We start from the raw sequence: 27,551 nt of genomic DNA on the forward strand, positions 1-27,551 counted from the left end.
CGGCGGAGGCTGGGGCTCGGGGACTTGCGAGCGTCCTGGCAGCGACAACAATGAGTGGCGGCAGCGATTCTGGAGACTCATCTTGAGAGTAACAGGCTTGGGGGAGAGATGGCTAATCTATGGGCATGGTGTCTTAGGACTGTGCTCAGGGAGAGCAGGGAATGGAAAAGTGTACAGGAAAGTGTGTGGGTGGGCGGGGGGAGATGGGAGAGAAGGAGAAGATGAAACAGACGACGGAAAGAAAAGAGAGGGAAGAGAGAGCTGGCAAGCTGGACACAACAGTGGGAGCAGAGAAAGCAAAGTAGGTGAAGGGCGGACGAGGTGCGCAGGGCGAGCGGTCCTCCCGCCAGCAGGGGGCGCGCGCGCGCCGGGCCTGCCGCCCGCCGCGGGGCCCCGCGCCACTCCCACCCGCCGCCCCGCGCCTGCGCTTCCTGCCCTTCCCCGTCCGGAATGCTCCAGCCGCTGCTGCGGGGGAGCTGTTTCCCTTCCTCCTCTCCCGGCGGCGGCGGCGGCGGCGGCAGCGGCGGCTTGGGCGCGGGCGCGGGCAGCCGACCAGCGGCGCAGCTGCCGCGCGAGGCCCGCGGGCCGCCAGGGGTGCTCGAGCGGGCGGCCGCCGAGCCCGGGGCCGAGCCCGGGGCCGAGCCCAGGCGCGCGGCGGCGGCGGCGGAGGCCGAGGGGGCGCCGGGGCCCGGGGCGCGCGGCCCGGGGGCGGGCGGCGGCGGCGGCGGCGGGCGGCGGGCCGAGCGGGGGCCGTATGCGTGCATGGAGCCGGGCGCCGCGCTGCAGAGGCGGGCAGGGGTCGGCGGCGGCGGCCTGGGCACGGGCTCCCCGGCGCTGTCGGGGGGCCAGGGCCGCCGGAGGAAGCAGCCGCCCAGGCCGGCCGACTTCAAGCTGCAGGTCATCATCATCGGCTCCCGCGGCGTGGGCAAGACCAGCCTGATGGAGCGCTTCACCGACGACACCTTCTGCGAGGCCTGCAAGTCCACCGTGGGTAAGCCAGGGCTCCGCGGCCGGGCGCGCCGGGGCCGGGCTCTCCTGCCTCCCCTCGGTCCCCAGGGCCCCGGCTGGTGCTGGTGCCCTTCACTGCGCCGGCGGCCTCGTTTCTCATCGCTTTTCCGCTGAGCTTTTCCTCTCCAACTGGATGGGCTTGCACTTGGCGGATGGGCCTGTCGGTAGCATCTAAGGGGATGGGAGGGGGTTGGAGGACCCATGGAAACCCTCGATTCCATCCCCAGAGCCGGATGGAGGAACTTGGTGTAGCTCCGCGCAGACTTGCTCTGGGAGCCTCTTCTCCTCCCGGCACAGACCCCTCAGGCCCTCCCGAGGTCCCGGTGGGAGCGGGTTACGGAGCTCAGGCGTCTCCGCGCCCCCGCCCGCACCCCCAAAGGGCGGTCCTGAGCTGGGGTGATGCATCGGTCCCGTCCCGCCCTCGGGCCCTTGGTGAGCATCTCTGCGGAAACTCTGGACCCTCACGTTACTCGCCCGAGGAAGGGGTGGTGGGAGGTGGGCTGCAGGGGGGACAGTGCAGTGAGGTTGAAGCTGGGCCCCTGGCCGGAGGCCTAAAGTGGTCATCCACCAGGATAGCGGATGCTGGTGCCTTCGCTTTACCGCGCCAGGAGTTCTCCCACCGGGAGCCAAGGCTTATGTTATACGTTTGAACTCACTTTTATGGTGTGCAGAAATGATGACGCTTAATATTTCCTGTGGAGGATCTGTGGAGACTAAGGACTACAACTACACTCCATTTCTTTAAGCGTAAATGCGGGGCAGAGGGACTTCGGCCGCACCACTCCTTGGTGACCTCGAATAACCCGGGGACAGAAGTGGAGGAGATAGGTTACCCAGCACCACCCCGGTGGGTGAAGTACAACAATGAAGGAAATACAGTAGCTCTCCAGGTCGGGAAGTGTAATGCCCTGGGGACCTAAAACTGAAAGTGCAGGGACATTTTTTTGATGAAGTCAGATGTGCAGGACTTGGCATTGAGGTCTTTCACGTGGGACGGTGTGGGTAGCAGAGATTTCGGTGGAAAGCCCCTTAAGAGCTGTCAAAGCCGGAGGAACGAACCACAGAGAGCTGGTTCTTCAAAGTAAAGGGTATTCACCTTCAGTGGTAGGCAACGAGTGGTTTCCCCAGGGGATGTCCGAGGAACATTGAGTAATATTTAAGTTTGAAATTCAGAATGAAAAGTATTCTGTATTCTTGTGTATAAATTTAGTGTTGTAACCAGTGCCAGTTCCAAGGCAATGCAACTTGGGATGAATTTGTTTTAAATTACCGTAACAAAAGAAAGTAATTCCCAAACTTGGTATTGTCATTTTGTGAGAATTTGTTTCCCTTCATGTTTCTTTGGAATGGATCATTTTTTGTGTTCTCTATACCCTGTTTGTTTTTTAAGTGTTGGCCTTGGGACCATGCTATTTAAAATTCTGTAGCATAATTATACCTGTTTCATATATTTAATCTTGGATCATATAAAGTACTGGGACTTATTAAACTATTAAATGAGGGTTTATACTGTTACTGTATAGTACCTGAAATTGAATTAAAAGCAATTCAGAATTACCAATCTTTTATGATTCTACACTTAAAATACGCAAAAATGAGAGATAAACCCGGCTGGTGTGGCTCAGCGTTTGAGCATCAACCCATGAACCAAGAGATCACCGGTTCTGTTCCCAATCAGGGCACAGGCCTAGGATTCCAGCTCTGTCCCCAGTAGGGGGCATACAGGAGACAGCCAATTGATGTTTTCATCAATGTTTCTATCCCTCTTCCCCCTCTCTAAAATCAACAAAAATATGTCTTCTATAACAATAAAAGGATAATGTGCTAATTAGACCAGACAGCTGGACGACCTTCGGTCGAAGCCAGGTCTGTGAGGGCTGAGCCCCTTGCCCGAATTTTGTGCACCCGGCCTCTCGTTTTAAATAAATGAAGGATAATACAGCTATACTGTGTTACGAAATCAGCATAGGCACTAGTGGGTGACTAACAGGGCTTGGCTGGATGGAGGTGAGATAGGAGCAGAGGTATGCTTTAAGGCAGAGGAGAGATGAAGGGTTTTCTAAGCTGGGGCCGTAGTGGAGCAGCACCCCTGTATTCTGAGAAAGACTTGGGAACATTAGGAATGTGGCATCTTCGAGACCTGGATGCCATGCTGAAGAGGGTGGATCTTATTCTATAGCAATGGAGTCTTGGCGTGAAGACAGTGAAACTCATAGGGCAGGATTCCGTAGGATATTTGGGAATGAGAAAGTGGCAGGTAAGGAGACCAGGGAGTTTGTTCCTCTGTCCCCTTAACAATCCTAAGTACATACACCTACACGTGCGCATACACTGTGAGGTCCCTTATGTACGTGGATTCTTGTCTTGCTCATTTTTGTTTCTTGCACACATGGCCTATAGTCCTTGGCTTGGTGCATGTTAATTAATTGTGGGGAGTTCAGAGAAAGGTGATCGTTTCTGTTCTGACCCGGCGTGTGAAGACACGAAGAAAGCTAATTAACCTCTCTCTCTAAGCTCTGCTTCTGAGTGGCTTTCTCCTTCCATTTATCAAATTACTTACTGAGCGTTTACACTGTGTGTCAGGTGATATGCTGTCCCCTGGGCACTGAGCGGTGAACAGGACATAGTCTATCCAGATGTGGCCAGAGCCCTGGGGAACGATGGTCCAGGTTGATAGGGCAGCGGCCGAGATGCGTACAGAATAGTTGAGGAACGTAGAGGAAGACCCTCCAGTTGGGTAGGAGAGGACTTGTCAGGGGAAGTTTCTTTCCCATTGGAATGCATAAATATAAATTCATTCCTAGAGTTCCTTTAGAAAAATGCTATTTAAATGTGGCGTTGGGTGTGGTGTAGAATTGTGATTGCCTCACCTGAATGCCTGCTGTCTGAGCAGTTAGCTCATAGGTCTTTCTGGGGCCAGCTTGTCAACTGTCATCTCCATGTAGTCAGCTCCACACAGAGAAAGGTTCTCCTCCACCGTAGCATTTTCCCCTCGACCTGTCCAGACTTGCAGACGTGGTCTGCTCCTGACAGCAGAGTCTGGAGAAGACCGTGGCCCCACCACGGGGGAGGAGTCTGAGCGTGCACAGACCAAGGGGCCTGTGTAATTCACAGGCTAGAAGAGCCTGCCTCCAAAGTGCCTTTTAAAAGTGAATCAGGATCCCTGGACTTCCTATAAAAGAGCATTGTGGAAGGACTTGGGGATTTTAAATAAGCTATTTTAAGTGAGCAAATGTTGATTTTTTTTAAAAAAAAAATTTAAATCAGAAATTGACTTGGTTTAAAGACAGAAAATTCACCAGGGTATGAAAAGCTAAAAAGACTTTTTAATATTTGACTGTTTAGTGGAAATTGTCCAAGTGAAGGATTATTTTCAAACTGGATGCCTGGTGTACAAGTTTATGCAAGAGCGGGGTCTCTTGGGATGGCCTGCAGAGATCAGGCCCCAGCTTTCACTCCCAGCCCCGCCTGGCACCCCACCTTGGCCTGGTGCTGCCCTCTCACCTGCTCTACCATTCTGCCTGCAGGGCGGTTGATGGGGCCCCCCACCCCTGCGCTGCCCAGCTCCTTCAGTGCCTGGGAGCCAGGCGGCCACCCACACCTAGCTCCATCAGCGGGGCAGTCGGGCCCCAGCTCGCACCCACCTTGGTCTGGCACCACCTGCTCCACCTCCACTTTTACCAACTGCCAGCTCTACATCGCCAATGCCTGCCATGTTTAACACTGCCTCCTGGTGGTCAGCATACGTCATAGCAAGCGGTCAAACTCCTAGTCTCCCAGTGGAACAACTGCCCGAGGGGACAATTGCATATTAGGCTTTTGTTATATAGGATAGGATAATGGTATCTTGTATTTATGGAATTGAATTATTTAGTCTGATATAGCTAGCATATCAGATTTTTAAAAGTACAGGAGCAGCTTTTTAAAGTTTCAGAAATAGGAAAAGAAACTAGTTGGCTGTAGAAATTTGCAACTATCTAATGTTTTAAAAAAAACCACAAAATTATATGTTTGTCAACTTTCGTTTTATTTCATTGCTACCTCTTAATTTTGCTTTGACTGAAATGGTTTTATCAGGCAAAACCCACCCCCACTTCAAGAACATTGCATTCTAGAAAAAACATTAGAGCAAGATTAAAGAGCCTGGGCTCTTTGTTTAGGCTTTGGATAAGTAATTTAGTTGTCTTTACATATAAAATACAGCATTCTTTTAGTAATAGCTACAATTTGTTGAGTATTTACTATGTATCAGTAAAAGTACACTCTTTATGATCCTCATACCAGTCCTGAAAGTTTTCCCCATTTTACAGATAAGAGAGATAAACTTAGCCACTGTGGCACCATGGTCAGCAAGTGGTCAGGGGCAGGGCTACAGAGCGTTCTTTCTGTGTTCCTTAGCTTACTTTCCTCACCTGTCTTCTGAGTATTAAAATAATGCTCTAAGAATTGGATTCCTTATCTAAATATTCATTCATTTACATATCTTAAGCCTTCTACATATTTATAAAAATCTTCCAAGATTTGACATTTTAAATAGAAAGTAGGAGTAGGGTCATCAAAACCAGAATTCTGGTTTTCCTGGGCAGTAAAATTTCCCCCAGAGTGCTGGAGACCAGCATAGGGATTGCCAGTTCTTTTATTTTGCCAAGTAAAGATATTTAATAAAAATAAAAACAAATTGCCAGTTTAAAAAAGATTTAAAATCAAGTTGTCTCTCCCCAAATTAAGAAATTCAGAATATCCTAATTAAAAAGTTTATTTCAGAATATCCTAATTAAAAAGTTCTGAGACCCTCCCTACTCCGTCTTCATTTTTCTAATTTTGTAGCAGTGCGTGAAACTTTCCAGACTGGCACCTGAGAGGGGCTGGTCTTAGAAGATGATGGCGCTTTACTGAAACCCTGGTTTCACCCAGTTGCTGGCAGTAGTCCTGTGTCTCCTGTGAGAAAGCATCTTTCTTGAGTCCTGTGTTGAGAGGAAGGTCCTGTTCCTAGGTTGGGGAAACCTGGTGGTGCAGCTGGCCGCATGCTATCAGGACCAAGGACTGGAAGCCGAATTGAGGGGTCCAAGAAACAGGTGGATACAAATCCCTGGCAGAAATGGCTCTCTCTGGGTCTGGCCTTGAATGTCTCCTATCAGGAGACATGACAGATGAAATGCAGTTCACGAGTGTCTGGCCAACTTCTAGAAGCAGTGGAACCGCTGGTTAAGTATGAGTGGTCAATACTTTATTCCCAGAGTCAAGTATTGATTACTCGTACTTTATTCTGGGAACTTAGAGAGTTTTAGAAAACAAAGAATGAACATCAACGGGATTCAGATTTTAAACTGTTTTAGTTTGCTCTTCTGTGTTTATATGTAATCTTCCGAGCCATCGCTGATCAGCCTATGTGTTTCACTTAAAAGAGAATTAGGAAAAGTTGTCGAGAATTCCCACTGCGAAAGCCCAACACTTCCCTGCCAGAATGATGTAACATGATGGCTCAGGGAGATGTGCGTGTGAAAGGACCCAGTGCTCTTGGTTATCATTTAGTTTTTATACCAGCCTATGCCATGTATTGTGTGGTCAGGTTTATTAATGGACTTAGTCAATGCACACTAATGGGCTTGTGCAGTGTGACTGTTTTTGTGAAATAATGGAGCTATCTTTCAAAGAAAGTATGGAAATGTATCGCAGTGGGGTTGTTTAGGTTGAACGAAACTCTATTTAAAGACCTGGCTCAAGTGCACTCCGCCTTCCCCTGTTCGCTGGCACTGAGGAAGAAAGGTTTCATTATGCATGACAGAAATCCAGATTCTTAGAGATTGCTTCTCTCCTCCAGCCTGAGGAGTCAGCCAGGAGCAATCTGGTGCAGATCTTGGAACTGGCTTGAGGAGGCAGAGTTGGTTCTTCTGACAGGTTCAAATTATTCTCCAGCCTTGGGTTTCACATACATTGTTCTAAGAAAACAGCTCTGTACAGTAGTCAGCAGCTATTTCTGAGAGGCTGTTCATATTCATCCCAGGTGCCATTCTGCTCACCATTTATTGGATGCAACACTGGGGCCTGCTCACCTGGCTTGTCCTTTTCAGAAGCGGTGAGTCATGGAAACAGTCATAACAAAATGTCAGAAAAGAGCTGAAGTGCTGTGCTGTTGCATTCAGCAGAGGAAGAAATTGATTGTTCTCCTTTGTTCTGTGGTTGCACATTTCTGACATTGGGAAAATATTTGGAAAACCAAAGCTACAGATCTAAAATAGTGCCCTTAATTGAATGTGATTGTGGGGTTCTTTTGTTTGTTTTTTAAATGCTTCTCCTTTGAAATCAGAAAACACAGGCCTAACAGAACACTAGATTCCATAGAAAACATTTTCCCACCAAACCTGACAGCCTCCACTGCTTGGTTTCTCGTGCTTACATAATGCCTTCTTAGCTTACAAAACAACAACCTGCATTTCCACCTCAGGCAGACCTAGGATGGAAATAGCTGATGAATAGAACCCTCTTGGTTTTCCAGGCTTAATTTAACACCAGAGCCTCAGTCCCCCTGAACCGGCTCTCAGGGGAAGGAACAGGCCCCTTCTGAACGAGGAGCTGTGTTACTCCGGCATGTTACCCAGCAGAACTCTGTTCTCAGTTACTGAAAAAGAATGAAACACACCTACCACCAAATTTTTCACTTAATTTTTCTCTTAAGAAAAGCACTTGGCCTTCTCCTTGGCCATTACTCATTCTAGGAGCTCCCAGGGTGGCATATTGGGGGAAGAGTGTGGAGTTCAGAGTGGGCCCAAAATCCTGGATTTACGTCCCAGCCCTACCACAGCTATCAGTGTGTCTTTAGGCAAGTGACTTTTAACTCCATTTTCCTCACTTATAAAAGGAAGTAATAAATAAATAAATAAATAAATAAATAAATAAATAAATAAATACCTTTTTCTATCTTTTGGTACAGGAGTTAGTGGGGATAAAATATCTAATGTACCTGGCCTACAAAAGGCCAGTTATGTTTCCTTCTCCTTCTAATTTATATTACAGATGCCAAAATTCTGAAACACTCCAATAAATAATTCTTATCTTTTAGAGATGCATCCTGAAATATACATAGGAGAATAGGAAGTAAAATGTAAACAGATGGCCTGTGTAAAGTACAAAATCTACTTATATTTTTATGGACTCAACCTAAACAGTAGTAAAGTTAATAATACTTTTTGCATAAGAAGAAAATATTACTGATCCATTATTTGATATCTGGGTTTTTTGTTTTTAATTTTCCAGATTCTTCCTCTCTCTCCTTCCCCTTCCCCCATCAAGAGGTCAAAATGACTGCTTTTTCTGATAAGGGTCTGTGAGCCGAGGAAGGCCTACGGATGCAGGAGCAGTCTGTCTAAGCCAGTCAGCATCCCTCATTTTCACTTTGCAATATTTCCCTAATAACGCAGAATTCTGCCGCTGCACTTGCCAGCTGTGAGCCTGATATCTGCCCCCTAGTGGTCAGTGCGTGTCAGTGACCAGTTGTTCTACGTTTCGGCCGATTTGCATATTAGCCTTTTATTATAAAGGATGGTTCATGGACATGGAACCACTCACCTGTTCTGATGGACTCCCAGGTGGTCCACAGCCTCTTCTGATGGACTCCCAGGTGGTCCACAGTTTCTCCAAGCCTCTTCTCTGAAGACCTCGGGCTCTTTCTTCTGTCCCTGCCTGATGTAGTTTGTGGTGTCATTGTGTGTGTGTTCCAGCCAAGTGCAAGGCTGTCTCCTTGTAGTCTTCACGTGCTGGAGTGGAGGCATATCAACCTGGAATGAAAGAGAGGCAGATGTTCTTAAACTTGGGATATATTTTTGATATCCTCAGGCCTGATAAGCATTTTTAAATGACATGCAATTATTTTACTATTTTAATGGTATCTACTTCTGAGAATCATCAGACTATTTTAGTTATAGTACTTAGTTTCTATTTCATCGAAGATGCATAATAGTGAAAGTAGGAAAATTTTGAAAAATTGAAAACTTGTACCACTTAACATTAAAAAAATACAAACATAAACAGAATTAAGAAACAATGTTAAATTCTAAGGAGGAAGACTCTGGGACCATTTCTGCTTAGTGATATTAGTAAGTGAAATGCCTGATAATACAGGCAGGAGTGAAAGAGAGAAAGGAAAGGCCTTCTCAGTATGTGACTGGATGCCACTTAAGGTTGCCTCTGTCTATCAGTTGCTGTGTAGTTTCATTCTGAAAAGCCCTGCACTCCCCTCTGACAAGAGCCAGGAGGCCCACCTTCCCCAGACAGCCACCAGAATTCCAGAGAAGTAGCTTTGGCAGTGAATTAAGCACCACTTTCTTGGTGACTACCTACAAGAACCATCCATGAATGTTTAGTGAAAATTGCTGAGAATGTGCTCAAGAAATTAGAAATCCACTAGAAAAGAACACTCACTAAGTAATATAATATATATATATGCCTAAGCGACAGTTATGATGGAATGACCAATCACTATGACACACACCACACACTGACCACCAGGGGGCAGACACTCAACACAGGAGCTGTTCCTGCTCCGTAGACCCCAATCACCAAATAGGACCTGTTGGCCAATCTCCTGCAATCTCCCCACCCCCACCCCCACCCCCACCCCCCCCACCCCCCCCCCCCGCCCAGCAGGCCCCCATCGCCCAATTAGGGCCAGGCTTCGGGCTGGGACAGGGAACTGGGGATGGTGGCGGCGATGAGCCCCTTTCCCAGGGGGCCCAAGGACTGGCTCCCTCCTAGGGACCAGCAGCCAACCTCCCAGGTCTCTTCCCTGGCCGGCAGGCCCCCATTGCCCAATTGGGGCCAGGCTCCAGGCTGGGATGGGGAACTGAGGGTGGGTGGTAGTGACCAACCTCCCTCGGCATCCGGATCGAACCTGTGACCCTTTAGTCCACAGGCAGACACTCTATCCACTGAGCCAAACAGGCTTAGGTGCGACTTGTTTTTTAATGATAAATTTACATTATGTGACCTTTATGCATTTCTGAATTTATTTTCTCGCTCTTGGTGAAAATGCTAGAAATACTCTCCCTTGGTAGAAATATTACATCGAAAATTGGGCGACACTTTATAAGGTATATATCCTTGGAAGAAAAGCTATACAGATTTAAGATAGATATTATAAAGTGTCATTAAAATCGCAACCACTATTTGAACTGAGGCATATTTCAAAGTCTGAAACCCTTCAATTTCCTGAAGGTGTTCAGTAAGACAAAATCAAATCTTTGATGGTGGGACCGGGCAGAGAAGAGAAAGGAGAGGACATCCATTCAGCTGTAATTATAGGCATGAACCATGGTGTTATTTTGGCTGCCTTTTTTTTTTTTTTTTTTTTAAGCTTTTACCGGAAAGGAATGTGCAGGAAGAAGCTTCTGTTTATTATTTTATTTTCCCTTTTGTAACTTCTGTGGCCCAGCAAAAGAAATACACTAATGTTTATGGAAATGTTTTGCCTTAAGGGAGAGGAACTTAGAAATTTTATCAACACTAAGTATACAAATTATTTATGCTATTGCTAAGGTTTATGAAAGACAAACACAAAGAAAAAAGCAAATTGCAAAGTTAAGCTCTGTTCTTCAACAGCTTGATGTGGTGATTCTGGGTCATTTACAGAACATTTCACACTTTTTTTTAAGCATTTGACTTTCATTTGTAGGCAATGTTACAAATTTTGAATCAAATATCTGCCACTGAACTAGCATGTGCTATGACCTTGATGCAAATCACCTTTTCCTCTCTCCATTCTACTGTTTTCCTCTGCAAAATGAGGATAATGCATTTCTCGTTGGGTTGCTGCAGGATTTCATGTGTTGGATGTCAGGCACAGCATGTTTGACAAATGCCCACTATTGTTGCTATTAAAGGTCATTGAGATAAAAAAAAAAAAAAGAAGAAGACAGCCCTAGCCAGTTGCTCAATGGTTAGAGCACCAACATGTGGACCAAAGGGTCTCAGGTTTGATTCCCGGACAAGGCTCCTGGGTTGCAAGTATGTTTTCCAGCCCTGGTCACGGTGTGTGTGTGAGGCAACCAATCGATGTGTCTCTCACATCAATGCTTCTCTTTCTCTCTCTAAAATTAATAAAAGCATATCCTCAAGTGAGGGTTTAAAACAAGAAAGAAAGGTAAGCTCCTATTGTCAGAATAATACCCTTAGTGGACCACTCCCATCTAAGCAACTGAATAAATAGTTACCATAATTCCTGGGATGGCTGTATGTAGGGGGAGCACATGAGTATATTAAGACTGCTCCATCCTCTAAGGCACATGTGTCAAACACAAGGCCCGTGGGCCAAATCCAGCCCTCCAGGCCTTGCAATGTGGCCCGCACCGCGCTGTCATCACTGCACTCCGCTGTCAGTTTATGACATTGTCAGTTTATGACTGTTCAGTAAACCATTCGGCCCGCGATTTAGGCTGGATTTTAGATTTTGGCCCCTTCTCTGATTGAGTTCGATACCCCTACTAAGGATTTACATCAATAATACGAATGGTAAGAATCCCTCTGCTCTGCCCACCAGACACAGGACAGTTGCCCCTTCTTTTTACTAAAGTGTTTTGTTTGTTTGGGCTTTAAAATCCTAAGTCCTGAATTTCCCTAACTTTTCCCCCAAATAACATCATTCCTCCTTACATATCCAGCATTTGATTACGGGAGGGGCTCCACTCATCAGATTTATTGAGTTGCCAGGCATTATCCTAGGCTTTCAGGAGTCGAAGACTGTGTCCTCAGAGAGGACCCCAACAAAGAAGGAGCAAGGTGGTAAGGGCTAAAAGAGTTCAGGCCAACAACTGGGAGCACATGAGGAATTGAGGGTGAGGGTGGGACCGCCATAAGGTTCAGACAGGAATCACTGGGACCTACATTCTGGGCAGACGAGGCTGTCCAAGAGAGAACAGCAGGGAAAAGCGTTTCTTTGCCAAGTGCCTGGGGTGTTTGTTGGTTAGGTCGGTATGACTAAGCTCTTTGAGGGCAGGGACTGTCCCCATCAGCTGATGGAGGAGTAGGGCTGATCACTTCCTGTTAGTCAGGAGACCTTTAGAAAACTGGGTTTTGGGCAAGTGCTGTGGATGGAAATGAAGGTGCTCCCCCTTTTGTCCCTGTTTGTTTATAAGCATTGTTTGTAGGCATTCCTCCTTAGTGAGAGGAAAGTTCTTCCAAACTATTATAATATGAATATTTAAGGCTTCAGTGATTTGCTGCCTTTTATTAGGGATCTTTACCATTTCTATAGCATGTAAATATTATAAATAGACAGCATTAAGAAATACTTTGACTTAATGTACGAAGGTTTCTAAGAATGTTTACTCGTAGGCTTTGAACAAGGATGTGTTTCTAAGCCTTAAATTGGAGTGAGTTCCCAATTCTTTGCAAGCCACCTAGTGTGTGTCTGTTAGATGTAAAGGATATTTCATCTAAGAGAGGAGACCCTTTCAATCAGCTGTTTCTTTTATGGAGTTTTGTGTTTAGCCCTGGGTATTTTTCTGTTGTTGTTAGTTCCTTTGTCGTCAATCTATTCACTAAAACTAGACCAGTGGTTGGCAAGCCACATGCAGCTCTTTGGCCCCTTGAGTGTGGCTCTTCCACAAAATACCACATACAGGTGCACGTACAGTGCGATTGAAACTTTGTGGCCCATGCGCAGAAGTCGGTTTTCGACTCTCAAATTTCAATCGTTGTATTGTTGATATTTGGCTCTCTTGACTAATGAGTTTGCCAACCACTGAACTAGACAGTTTTCATTTTGGCTAAACAGATAATGAACCATGTTCACTGTCATCTTTGTTTTCTTTTTCTTTTTCTTTTTTTAATATATTTTATTGATTTTGTACAGAGAGGAAGGGAGAGGGATAGAGATTTAGAAACATTGATGAGAGAGAGTCATTGATCAGTTGCCTCTTGCACACCCCCTACTGGGGATATGCCCGCAACCAAGGTACATGCCCTTGACCGGAATCGAACCTGGGACCCTTCAGTCCCCAAGCCGAGGCTCTTTCCATTGAGCCAAACCGGTTTCGGCTACTTTGTTTTCTTGTTTAAATTATCATAACCTTACCACTTACTTCTTGATTTTGAATATTAGTACATCTTCCTTTTACTTTACGTATTGAACTTTGTTTTTACAAAATAGTCCTAGTGTAGGGCTGCTAAAGTTGATAAATTACTCAAGTTGGTTGAAAAAGAGTGTCTGACATGTTCAGGCTCAGAGCAATTCTTAGCAGAGAAAACAGCCTAATCGAAACAAAAATTATTTGCATTAGCTGTTTGTTTCAGAGGATTCTTTTAGTTGATTTGAAGTAGAGCTCACAAGTGTGATAAAGTAGTACCCGCTGTGGCATGTATTTTAAAAGTTAGTTCCCTTACCTGAATCTTTAAAAATAAAAATAACTGGAAATAAAAGTAAAACAATAGTAGTCGTAACAAAACACGAATTTAATTTATAAATTGCCATCACAGAGTTACATAGCGAGGTCCCAGCTTGATGCTAATGTAAGGAAGACTGTTTTGTCTGTTTAAAGTCAGAACATAGCAGATACCTCCAGGCTGCTTTTTGTGCCTTGAAGAATATCACTTTAAGCCACACTCTTCCCCTGGGGTTGAGCCATTAAGGAACTCTGAGGATACTGTTGATGCACAAACATGCTTCGCGTTTTAAGGTGGTTTCAGTGTCATTTGACTCTGGAAAGCAAATTTATTCCAGAACCGAAAGTGAAATTGAATTGACCAGCTTTCACTTGGTGACATTTGAAATTATATCTGGTATAAGAGATTACAAATAGCTTTGTTTTCTTGTGACATTTTATATCCATGCAATTTCTCTGTATTGTACAGATGAGGGCTACTGCCCCACCTCTGCGCAGGGCTGTAAACATGTTTTCTGGTATTACATTGGTGTCCACGGGGTGTTACTAATTATAAAAGCCAGACATGTGCCTTTCCCTTCACCTCAAGAACATCACCTGACATAGAAGTGCTGCTTCAGTTCTCTGAAATGGAGAGCCGGGAAGGGGTCCCTGCTCTCTGTGGCCACATGGCACTCAGGGGTCGTTTGTGTCCCCCACTGCTTATTGGAGGTCAGGCAGCATGAGCACCCTGCATCCTACAGAGCAGGCGAGAAGTAGTTCCTGTGGGAAATATGTTTCTGGTTCTCAAATTTAGCCAGCATTCCTTTGGTTTACTTTTTTTTTTAGTTTTGAAAATTGTGTGAAAAATACTGTCTTAAATATTTAAGTTTTCTATAACTGAGATGGCAACCTACACAAATAAAACTTTGGTTTAAAAATCATCTGAATTGGAAAGGGACAGTGGTACATGATGATTTGCTTGTTAATATTGAAATAAATAAAAATTGTTTTATGTGTAAATTTAAAAAAATAATTCCTCTTCCACACTATTGACCATATAGTAAAGAAGTACTGTTTCGGTATTAACTAAATTTTGTGCAAATGCTAAAAAAATTAAATACAATAATTTGTGAATTCAGAGTAAGGCTGTTTGAAATCAAGATTGTTTCCAGTGTTCTATATAAGAATTTCCACCCAGTTAACATTTATTGATGTAATCATTAAATATAATTTAACTGATTTTTATGTTAAATTATGGTAGTAATAAATTATAGTAATTAGAAATTTAAAAATTGTTAAATTATATTATGAATAGTAAATGCTGCATAACTAGGATAAAATAGCAGCAGTTGGCTTACAGTTGTATGTTGAAGTGTGGAATTACTGGGTGCTTACAGATACTGGCATGATTCCCTTTTGACAGTTGCTACTATTCATGTTGTTTTTGTTTTTCTGATAATAATATATTAAATGTATAAGTGGGATTTTTTTTTTTAACAAATTGCATCTTTTTTTCATCTTAATTTGTTTTATTTACAGGTGTTGACTTTAAAATAAAAACTGTAGAGCTAAGAGGAAAGAAAATCAGACTACAGATCTGGTAAGTGGACAATCTGTACCTGTAATTGCCATTCATGTTTAACAGTCCATACGCTTGTCTAATACAATTAACCATTTGAGCTGGTTTGCTCTCCTACTTTTCCTCTCCTTTGCTCATGTTTAAATAAAATGAACAGTGAGAGAGAATTTAGAAGAGTCTGCTTATTTCATACTCCCATGTGCACATGGGCAGTTGTGCAAAGCAGGAGGCCAGTGATAGTAAATTTGAAGTCTTTGTCTCTATTTTCAAATCACTTGACAAAACTGTCATCACTAAAATGATTGCTAATATGCTTGAATTCATGTTTTTAAAGTTATTTTGTTTGATAGTATTCAAAGAAAGTTCAGTGTGTTTCCGACCAGATTTACACAGTTTCAAGCCAGATAACCTCTGCAGTTCAGGGACTCTTCTTGGTGGCACAGTGTGGGTATCGCCGTGGGACTCACGCACTCCTTCTGGCCACATCCTGCTGATGCCACATGAAGAAAGCCCTCATTAATGCCAACTAGAAATGAATCCACGGCCCCTTTCTCGCAGTGTAGGCATATGAGAGACCAAACCAGCTGTGCTGCCACTGTGTCAGCTCTAAGAACTCTGCTGGCTCCCAGCAGCCCACAGGGAGCATTAGGAAACCGATCTGTGGAGAGAGGATCAGGTCTGGTGTTGGTTTAAAAGTCACCGCTGAGCTGTTCTGAGAATGCCCTTTTGTTTTAAGGACACAGCTGTAGTGAACTCAGCTTACTAACTCCTCTCGGCAGGTCATCCTCAGCTCTGAGTGTTTGTCCACCATGTGTGTGTTTGCTTTCATCTACGTTAATTGCTGCCTCATCTGTGGCATCATCGGTCACCTAATGCTTGAATGTTAGTGCCATGCCTTCATTCTTCATCCGTGTCCCTGTCTGGGATACAGCTGCAGCCGAACCAGCATTGCTTGCCCATCGGAGGTGTCTGAGGTAATATCTTTATTTGGCCATCTGTGGCTTTATAACCCACTCTAAGGTGTTTTAACTTAATTATGAAACATTAACAGTCTAGCCTAAATACTTGATACCCCAAATAACGCATATTTCTTACTAGATGGGCCCATGATCAGAAATGCAACAAACTGTTTTGTATCTTGTTGCCCATTTTTTTGGAACTCTGGAAATGGCAACAAAGTATCTTTCACATGAGCTGCTATTTTTAATTTTATAAGCTCTTTAAGGTAAAGACCACCTTTAAAAGTATTTGGAGTATGTTCACCTGTAAGTCAAGGCCAATTAAAGCACAAACGTCTTGTTGTCAATACAATGAATGTCCAAGGCCACTCTGCGCCTAGGCTAAGATACCATAAGCAGGTGCAAGGACACACGCACAATAATCCCACGGTATACTGCACATGCATGCTCTTCTGTAGCCAAAATATGATTGGTGTAACTATTGGCATGAAGCCCTCTTTGTCTCTGGAAATAATATACATGTTATATTACGTGAGCTAGAGAGAGGAGAGGGAGAGATGGAGCTAAGAGCTGATTCTGCTACAAAGTAAGGCCAAGAGCTTATAGAGAGCTCAGAAATAGCTGCCATGTTAACCAGCCAGTGAGTTGGTCAGAGGGGTGCGCTGGAGAGGAGAGAGGCTGAGAGAAGCTGCTGAGACAGGGAGCTCAGGTACTATTGCTATGGAAAGCTCTAGGTCTGGAGGCAACTTGCGTTGCTCAGAAGCTGCTGCAGGCACAGAGGCTATTACTGCTGATGAGTGGGACGATGTATCTATTCACCAGCCGGTGTATGTACGGCTGCCTGTTCTATGGACTTGCTTGAAGAACTGTTTTGTCTGAAGGCTATGGCCACTGACTTCTGCAATGACATCTCCTTCTTATAAACCCACAATTTCTCATGGCTTCTCCATCTAAGACCCAGCATCCAAGAAGGTCCAGTCCCTAGACTGAAGGGCTCAGACCCAACACCTGTAACTAGTGATCAGACGATAAAGGTAAAACTTGGACTAAGTTCCCAACAGTTAGTGTAGCGAGTAGGATTCAAGAAAGAAACTAACTCTGGCGTGTTCGGGGAGAATTTAGAAGAATACATGGACTCGAGCAGCAGTGCTGTGCAATCTCTTGCTGTCTCTGACACCTCCTCTGTACCTAGTGCCTGTAGGTGAGACACTTTCTGATGGAGATTGCCTCGCAAAGGAGATATACAGCTAATGTTAGAATGTTTGTGAAGCTCGCTTAGTGGGTGGCAGCAGTGTCTAAATGATGGCATGATTAAAACATATTGATTAATGTATTAATACTTTAGTTTCATCTTGGGCAGTAGTAATCTGTTTTACAGCGTGTGTCCAAATGCCCTGTGCCCCCTGGGAGCTCTGCTCGCTGAGTCTGAGCCGGTGACATTGGATACTTCTGGATCTCACTCCAGTGGCTTTGAGCCTGTTGTAGGTGGCCCTGCCTTATGAATCCCAGTCCACGGGGAAACATGTGATATTACAGTTCCAAGCAATGCACAGGGCACCCTGATGAAAGCACTTCTCTCTTGGGTGTAAAAGCATTTCCCCAAATAATTCCTTCTCTGCTTCTCCTTCGCTCATCACTCCTCAGACTTAGTTCTCAAAATTTTCAAAACTGTACAACATCGGTCAAGAATATAAGAGGAAAAACAAGATTCACTGAATCTATTGAAAGGATGATTGCAAGTTTTCTATGGGGAATATCCCAGTGATTCAGTTAGGAAGTAGGACTTGTCTTTTCCTTGGAAAATACATTATTGTTATCCAGTAGGTAGGAAGGAAGCAATGGAGTCCTGTTTCATTACTTAAAGTAACACGTGGCTTGCTTTGGTGTCGGCAGCAGTCCTTGTGCTGTTGCTGCTGTAATCTGCTTTGTCAAGGACATGTTGTCGTCACTTTGCTGTCACCAGTTGAGGGCATAGGAGGATCTGGTTTGGTTGGAAGGAGCTCTTCAGAGACGCTGCTAATAATAGCCCCGCTCCGCTTTTGTACACTGTCACTCCCTGCAAGCACTGCCAGTCGACCTTCACAGAGAGGTGTTGTCAGACGAAATGCATTTTTTTTCTTGATGATGTCTGAGTATAGTCCATCTAAGAAAATGTTATTTACTGTGGATTCTTGAAGGTTTAAAGTACCCAAAGCTACAGGTGTCATTGTTACATTTTTAGGTCACATTTTTCAGTTCTTCAAAGAACTCATTTTCACATCTCTGTACTTAGAGTGTTTCTACATATATGTATATTAATGATCCGGTGCACAGATTCGTGCACATTAAAAGGAAATTAATTAGAAGGTGACTGGTGGGGCAGGACTGGGCATGATGGGCTGGACACGCCCCGGAGCCAACCTCCGGCAGTCCCCCCTGGTGTTTGCGGAGTGAGCGCGGTCCCTCTGGCTCAGACATCCCCTGAGGGGTCCTGGAGTGCGAGAGGGCACTCTGCAAAGTTGCTGTCGTACAGGGTATGGAATGCAAACGCAAGTGTGCAGTAAACCAGCAACGACATAGCCCTCGGCCGAAGGTGGAATCACACGGCCCCAGGAGGAATCGAGGAATCGGCTCCCTCCTCTCTGGCTCAGGTGCGTCACCTGAGAACCGCCGCTGCCAATCACTGCGCCTTGGCAGTTCCTGCGTTGAGCATCTGCCCCCTGGAGGTTAGTGCACATCATAGAGACCAATCCGTCAGTCAGACACTTATTAGTCTTTCATATGTAACTATATATTATAAAAGCCCAGCGACCTTTATTGAGGAACAACTGGTGGCTATGACGTGCACTGCAGCAGCCAACCAGCCTGAACCGCCTCGATCAGCTCCCCCCCAACCTCCCATGGCCCCACTCCTGGCCATCCCACCCCTGACCGCCACCCCCCCACACACACACACCTGCTGGTCTCGGACACAGGGAGCACGGGACTGAGCTGTTGGCTCGCCTTCTGAGGGGAGATGCCCACCAGGTATACAGAAGGTGCTCAACAAGGAGTTTCCACAGGTTGTGTTTGCACCTGTATGCTGTCCTCCACCACCACCACAATGCCAAAAGAAGCCTGATGCAGAAACACCCCCATGCTGATCACCCACACGGAGAAACGGCATGTGATAAACATCATATCCCGCAGAGGCCTGAATCTGCCTCAAGAGGAAGACCCCACAGACCTGGAGCAGGAAGATCAGGACTGAGACAGAAGGCGTGGATGGCCATGTTCTGAGTTTGCTGCCCGACCCTGATCCCTGGCCCCCTCCCACCCCTGCCACCCCCACATTCCCCGTGTGCCAGGCACCTGCATCGCCTCCCTGGGATGGAGGCCTGTGAGTGAAGAACTGCGTTCGGCCCCCTGCCCTCGTGGATAAGCAGGAAACATATTTACCTGCCAGAATCTAAAACTCTCTTTATCAGTAATTGCACAAATAATGCAAAACCCACACGTGTTTCTAAACAGGACTCTGTCCAGCTGCATGTGAACCCAGTTTGAAGGCATGTTCTCTGCTGAGGAGGCTGCAAGGCTGCTCCTCTCTAACACACACAACTTGGAGAGGTTTAAAGGGAAAAGGAGATAAAAATAAAATAGCAGTAAGCTCTGAAGCTACTGCCAGTGCCGTCAAATCCTCTGCGGCGGTGATGTCAGAGCCCGTCTCCCTGCGCCCGGGGCTCAGGCGGCCAAACTGCTGGCACTTGCCAGGTCACCTGGCACCGGCCTCATCTATGCGGCTACTTTCAACTTCCCCCAGCTCCTGGAGGCAGGTGGGCTTGCAGGTGGAGGCTTCAGTTAAAGCAACCCCGTGGGTGTAGCACAGACACGCAAGGGCTTTTTGATGAGAGAGAACCTATAACATCCCTTCACGAACGTGTTTTTAACTGATCTGAGATCAGGCTCCCAACCTTTGGGACTCTCAAATAGGCCTCAGCGATTCCGTTTGCCCGATGCAAAGACTGACCTGGGTTTCACTGAGACCGAACCCTCTCTCTGGAGCAGCACATCCTTTCAAAAGGAAGTCACCCTTGCTGCAGGTCCTTGCTCTTCTTCACTTTGAATATTTCTTGCCATGCCCTTCTCTACCAGCAAAGCTCCTTTAGAATGGAAGACCAGATAAAGAGCTTCCCAGAAGAAAAAGGTAAAGGAGTTCATCACCCCAATGGAGGGCCAACTGGCCCGGCCTGATTGGACCTGATAGAGGCAGCCGGCTGGGCTCCACCTGTGCACGAATTCATGCACCAGACCTCTAGTGTGTGTGTGTGTGTGTGTGTGTGTGTGTGTGTGAGCTTAAAATATAACTAAAATGAAAATGTTTCTGCTAGAATATAGTTTATATCCAAATGCTATCCTGGAAGTTATACATGGTGACTTAGAGTCATTGTGTTGAGATGGACTTGACCATGAAATTTGTCTCCTACTTTAGGCAAACATAGAATTAAAATGCTCTGTGTAAGACTCATTCTGTCATCGTGCCAGTCTCCACTGTTGGGGAATTTGGTTTTCATCAGCGTTCTTCTGTTAACACCAAACTCCTTTTCTTTCATTCTGTGCTTGGAAGAGGAAGAGCATTCTCCGGCATGGAGAAACTAGGTCACAACCATACTGAAATCGGTTCCTGCCCTTCAAATTAGTAATTGTGTCATTTCAATTGATATATTAAATATTATAGATGAGAATTTTTTAATTTTTAAAACATCATTGTATCACCGAATTGGGGAAACAGAATTGTAGGAATTTTTTAATTTACACCAAAAGCAAAGAGAGAAATAATAGTAAGATCACATGCTAGCTGTTAGTAAATGATGATTTGGCTGGCATTAATAATCTGCAAATCTCTAGAAATCAGCTCTTTGTCATTGCAGTGACAATTTGGGGTCATGGTGATAAAGAGGGGGCAATACTAGGATTCTGCATCTTTATAGAAAGATAAAAGCATGATCAGATTGGTACCTTATCTAATTTTTGAAAAGAGAGACTTGTGTTGGTATTTTGTGCTGGCATAGAGTAGGTACTTAAATACTTGTTGAACTGAATTTAACTTTCTACATTTTAAACGTATGTTTTGGTCAGCACATGTTATTGACAGCCGCTCTGGGGGGACCCTGGTGGACGAGAACAGACCGGCCTTGCCTCTCGGGCCTTCAGTCAAGGACAGTATGGGATTCTTGTGTCCTCTGGAACCAAGCAAATGGCTTTGTTTTTTATGTGAAATAAATTTCCCAACGAGTTTCATTTGCTTGGCATAACATCAGAAATGTGAACTAATTGGTGGTGAGTTCAATCTAGATGAAGCCATAAATTGTAGCCTCTGCCAAGGGGTGTTTTAGGGACACAGTCCCCACAAGCTGCACCTCGACCAGGAAAGCGTTGCACACTCTCCCACTGAGACCTGTCATGCTACAGGCTTTGAATAGCTTTGCAGTGAGGAACCTTATTGTTGTTACTCCATTGCCCAGCTTACGCCCCTGTGACCCACCGTGGCCCCTGGGCGTATGCCAGCAGTAGGCTTTGCGGAAAGCTAAACTCTACACCATCTTTAGAGACATTGTTTCCCTCATCAGAAGCCCTGCTCTGCTGATCCACATTTGTCTCAAGCAGTTTTTGGCTTCTTAGATGGAGAAACTAGGTCACAGCCAGCTTCCCTACACTACTAGTGTGCTTATGTCCTTCCTCACGTTGAAGTGCTCAACTTCAGCAAAATAAATAGTTCTTAGATTTCAAAGTAGCAGTCAGAGAATAATGAACGTTGCTGTATCTGTAAAGCTATTTGGTAACTCGCCTCTTTCCCTTTGATCACTTACTCTGTTTAAAAGGGTTCTATAGCATTTTTCATTAGTGGGTATTCCTATCAACAAGATAAGATATTAGCCATTGAGATTGGTTAAAGGAGAGTTTTAGACTTAAATAGTTTAAATTATTATCCCTCGTTTTCTCCTAGTTGATGACTGCCTCCCATAGAGGGTGTTAACTTTCTACCATTTTGCACCTTAGAAACTGAGCTCATTTCAGAAAGGCTGAGTTCTCTAAAGAAGCAAGACTGGTGCCCAGGTACCTGGCACCCACAGTGAATGCCCAGGGCCTGCCTGCTGGAGCAGAGCTTTCCAGGAACAGCTACTGTGCACCCCAGACAGGCTTTGAGGAAACTGGGGGAATAACAGCATTTATACCTATGAATACACCAATTGTTAGAGGTGAAATACCTAAAAAAGCTGACTTGACCATAATACTTTATGACTACAAAATAAAAGTTGAATATCAGCCCACCACCTAACTCCTTGTTCATTTTTGCTATTTCTCTTACTCCTTCCAAAACAATTTTCCTCACAGTGTAGTCGATTAAAAATTTAGAATCAATCTAGAGCAAAGTTTATGGCTTTGTGGGGGAGAAAAGTGTGTCAAGTGTACTTACGTAATTTGTAGTATTAAGTTACCTCATGCTTTCATAATTTTATTCTTGAATGTCAAAAAATTCATTCCGAAGCTAATGTTAGCTTAAGTGAGTCACTTGAGTATGAGTTAAGAAATCAGAAATCACTTTTATATTTAACTAGGGGCCCAGTGCACAAATTCATGCACCTCGAAAGGAACTGGGGGCCACAAGGCTGCGGTGGGCACATCATGGTAACTGGTTGGTTGTTCTGCCGTTCAGTCTATTTGCATATTAGCCTTTTATTATATAGGATGGTATTTTTGCATGAGCTTTCACGTTGGAAAGTGTTGTTTTTTAATTAAAATTTTTGTTATATATAGATTTTAGCATCTTTAGTTAAATTATCTGGGATCTGCCTTCTCCCTCTTTTTATTACAACTTTTTGCCATAAAAATGCTCTTTTTTTTTTTTTTTTTTCTATTTTCAAAAGATAGGTTTGAAAGACATTGGGATTCCTTTATGTTTTTGTTTGAATGTAACTAGCTCAGAAAAGCTATGCCCACTAATAGTGAACATGCACAGACGTGAGGAGTGGCCTGGTGACTAGAAGGAGCCAGCCTGGTGGGGCCACCCCTCGCCCTGTGTGCGTTGGAATATGGAGTTACTTACTATGGTTATGGTTTGGGAACTGATTTTTTTTTGGCTGCTATTTCTTAGGGACACAGCAGGTCAAGAGAGATTCAACAGCATTACCTCAGCTTATTACAGAAGTGCCAAGGGGATCATATTAGTATATGATATTACTAAGAAGGAGACATTTGATGATTTGCCAAAATGGATGAAGATGATTGATAAGGTAAGTGTTGCCTTTTTTTTTTTTTTTTTTTTTTTTTTCCAATTATGAACTCTTTGCTCATGGGTGTTAATCCTTATAAAAGAAAACATTTAGGAATCATACTTTTATATTATAAAGGTCTTTAATCCATATTGCAATAATCAAAGTTTTATTATTATAAGTAATAAAACCAGAATTTTTATATTTTTTATTCTGATATCCTGGGCTGTTTGAACTCGGAGCCCAAATCTGTAGTTCTGCCATCCTGAAAAACCAAATTGAATTTATACTTCATTCCATGTTACATCCTGCTTATTTCACTAAATATTCTGTTATGATGGCCTTCTATGTCATTAACTATTCTTCCAAAGCATGTTTGTTTTGATATATATTACTGATTTCAGAGAGAAGAGAGAGGGAAAGAGAGATAGAAACTCCAATGATGAGGATTTTTGATTGGCTGCCTCCTGTATGCCCCCTATTAGGGATCAGGCCAAAGTCTAGGCATGTGCCCTGACCAGGAATCAAACTTTGGCCTCCTATATCCTAGGTTGATGCTCAACCATTGAGCCACACTGGTCGGGCTGTGTGTTTGTTTTTAATGGCTTCATTCTTTTACGTACCTTAACTTCATTCTTTATCTATTTTGTTGGATTTTTACATTTTTTTATTAATGATCATTTTTAAATACAAAGCTTTGCTGTTATTTTGAATAATTTTCTTGAGGTAGATTCTAAGGAATTACTGGCCATAGTACCTATGACCACGTTTCTTTCTAAAACACTGTGAGCTGTCTTTGAGCTGTCTTCTATGCCACAGTAACCAGGTCTCCCTGGGACAGAGAAGATGCTTAAAGATTTGTAGAGTGAATGTACAAATAAGTGAAAAATATTGGATTGTTTTACATTTCCTGTCAGCATATGATAATGCCCATTTTTGAAATGCAGCTTTTTTTAAAATTTTACAGTATGCTTCAGAAGATGCAGAACTTCTCTTAGTTGGCAATAAATTGGACTGTGAAACGGACAGAGAAATCACCAGACAGCAGGGTGAAAAGGTGAGAGAAACCCCTGGGGCAGAAGAGAGAAGTTACTTCCCACACTTTGTATGTTAGCAATTGATATGGTTTTCCTTTCAACAAATTGCTAATTTTTAAAAATTATGAAATAATTATACAGTTGCCACTCAATCATATCCTTCTCATATGTTTGCTTTTTTTTTTTAAGCAATCTTACTTCCTTAGATTCATTTTAAAATTGAAGGGAAAAAAACAACATTAGTATATGCTGCATTATTATCTAACCTGACACTATATACAAAGAAGTATTTTTTAAAAGCATAAAATTGCTTTCATGATTATCTCTCACTCTAATATATATTAATCTTCTTGGAGAATTAGAGATAATCACATTTTCAATATCAGATACATTACAACTTTAGAAATTTGGTCACATAATTTAAATTGAAGGTCATGGTATCCCTAGGTTTTGTTATTTACTTATAATGTAAGAATTTGCTGCACTTAGGAGCTTACAATTAAGCATACAGGGGCCTTAACAAACCTTTAGTCCTCCCCTTCCCGTATAGTTGAAGCCCAGAAGGTTTGATTCCCCCATCGTTGGCCTCATATTCATACATTAGACCACATCGCACCCCACACAGAGGAAAAATAACTTGTTTCCTTAGTTCGCACAGCAGATAACTGGGATGCGGTTCTGTGAAGCAAGTGCCAAGGATAACTTCAACGTGGATGAAATATTTCTGAAACTTGTTGATGACATTCTGAAAAAGGTAAAAAAAAAAAAAAAAAAAAAAAAAAAAAAATCTACATAAAAGTTTTTCATCGGAAACATACTGTTTCCTTTATTATTTTTTGGTTGAGGATTTATTATTTCGAAATGGAAATGCAGTAGTTTCTCTCAGGCTTAAGGAGCAGGTGAAGTTGTTAACTCAGCCAGAGGCATCAAGCCTGCAATCGCAGCAGCCCTTCCATCCTGTGGTCTTCAGTATCCTTGGAGTTAATGTCCAGTGTATTTACTTAGCCTTAAATACAGTTTGGTGGAGTGACTGGCGCTGGCATGACAGTGTGCCATGTTTATCTGGCATTTGCTTTTTTTCTGTTCCTGTTTTCCACAAGGACTAAGTTAGGTACAGATGGAGGAGACAGGGGGATGTGCAGGGATCTGAGCTGGGAAGCCTGGTCCTTGTGCTCTGCTCTAGCAGGAGCCTGATTCTTTCACCAAAGCCTTTCTCATGCTGAGCACCAGGAGAATTGCTAGGCAGCTTCACTGAGCAGCAGCAATTTCTTCAGGCGTCTTGAAGCTTACATTCAGAGATTTTTTAGTAAGAACTGTGTTATTATTACATGTTATCTGCTCGGTTCAAACATAATTCAGAAGCTTCTAATAAAATGGCTGTTTTATTAGTAGGGTTATTTCTTTCTTCAGTGATGCTATACCCCCTGAGAATGCAGAACCGCTTTTTCATGTATTAATGCACTGAGTTCCCGTTATTCTGGGCCATGAAAAAGACATGGTTATGAGGTCCGTCTGGTCTCTTCCTCCTCAGGTATAAAGGGACATGATGCATCCTGAACCTGCTTTGTCTTTTGGCTTAGTATTTGAATGTCTAATTAAACTTTGATGATTAGAAAGTTTTATTTAAAAACACTTTGCTCTTATATAATTGTACGACTTGCAGAGCACTTACCTATACATTGGGTAGTTAAAATGCGTTTTTGTCTTTTGTTTGTCCTGAAGATGCCCCTGGATATTTTAAGGAATGAGCTGTCCAATAGTATCCTCTCCTTACAACCAGAACCTGAGATTCCACCAGAATTGCCTCCACCGAGACCACACATCAGATGCTGTTGATTTGCTACCTTGGAGACAAAGTGGGAATGATTCCTAGAAAGGGGGAAACGTTCTATTCTGCACTACAATCATTCTGAAAATTTCCTTTCGCACTTTGTAATGCAGGTCAGAGCTATACACTAACTTGTAAATATGCAAATATGCAATCCTGGGTAAGTTTTGGTTACCAATTACATATATCCCTCCAAATTATTATATTTCACTCATTATCCCAGTGTCTAGTGTGCATACACTGGGACATGTATTAGTACTTCTAATATGAAGAATGGGAGAAATGAAAGTTATAATGTTTCTTGAAATAAATAATATAATTGTCCTTGTTAATTATATTATGAGGACAGAAGATATTCTGATAAGAAGAAAGAACGTGGTGCTTTGCTTACTGTTTTAAAGAAAATTTATAAAAACCAGAGACTTTTTGAAGAAGAAAAAAAAAAGCCATCTTAAGTGCTTTTTCTTTATTTACAAGACATTTCCCTAGCTGTGGCAATTTTTAAAGTATCGGGAGTGTTTCTACCACAAAGCGAAGCTTCATTCATAGCCGACATGGAAGGTTATTTATTGTTATATAATGGTAGAATATTACTAGGTAGAGGGTAGGATTTGACTTGGTCCTGAGGCTGCAGTCTCTCATAGTTTCTGAGTGGATATCCCTTATGCTTTTAAGAACTATGAAGATCCAATAAAGAAAGAAAACGCTGCTGTCCTGAACAAATCCTGTTTAAAGGAATTTTAAAGAGATACATTTTACTATATCAAAGAACATACACGTATTTGCTTAAACATTCTATACCTTTATAATGATGAAACTTTCCCTTATGATAAAGCTTATTCCTGTTAATCCTAGACTGTGTTCTTTTTTTTTTTTTCTTTTTTTTTTCCTTTTTGGTCTGGTAATGAATTTGTGAACTCTATCTTTGGTATATCTTTTATTAAACTGCACTGTTTTGTTAGTCGAGATAAATAAGTAATTATGTATTTGAATAACTTGGCGTGTCTTGAGTGTTGTGATATGAAAAGCATTGTGGTCTTTCTACACTAATGAAGTACAAATAAACTTTTGTATTTATGAATGATGGTTGAGTTGCCACATTTATTGTGTAATTATTACTGTGTGTGTATGTAATTATAATTTGAATATCAGATAATATTTTTCATATACTCCACTTCTTAATCTTTTGAGTGTTTAAGATAAGACAAATACAGTGCCCTTCACTGTGAAAAAATTATTTGGTAGTTTCTCAAAATATTTAACAGGATAGATTATGACCCAGCATTTCTGCTTTTGGGTATATCCCCCCCTGCAAATTGAGAGCAGTAACACAAACCTACTTATACACCTGTGTTCATACAGCATTATTCATAATAGCTAAAAGGTGGTGAGGAATTAGTGGTTAATTGGCACAGAGATTTAGTTCGGGAAGATTAAAAACTTCTGGAGCTGGAGGATGGTGATAGTTTCACAACAGTGTGGATGTACTAATGCCACTGAATTGTACATTTTTAAATAGTCAAATACATAAAATGTCCTCCAGAAAAAAATTTTT

At 43.3% G+C, this 27,551-nt stretch overlaps 1 protein-coding gene across 1 annotated transcript; it reads left to right on the forward strand.

The window, feature by feature from the left end:
- Window positions 1-431: 431 nt before the first annotated feature.
- Window positions 432-27,077, forward strand: RAB12 (RAB12, member RAS oncogene family). Its single transcript, XM_084887769.1, has 6 exons — window positions 432-991; window positions 14,904-14,964; window positions 23,014-23,152; window positions 24,099-24,188; window positions 24,818-24,922; window positions 25,891-27,077. Exons 1-6 carry the CDS (start codon window positions 451-453, stop codon window positions 26,002-26,004), a joined length of 1,050 nt encoding a protein of 349 aa, XP_084743895.1. The 5' UTR covers window positions 432-450; the 3' UTR covers window positions 26,005-27,077.
- The last annotated feature ends 474 nt before the right edge of the window (window positions 27,078-27,551 follow it).

The sequence above is a fragment of the Pipistrellus hanaki genome, assembly GCF_964339955.1.
Source record: "Pipistrellus hanaki genome assembly, chromosome: 6".
Taxonomy (NCBI): Eukaryota; Metazoa; Chordata; class Mammalia; order Chiroptera; family Vespertilionidae; genus Pipistrellus; species Pipistrellus hanaki.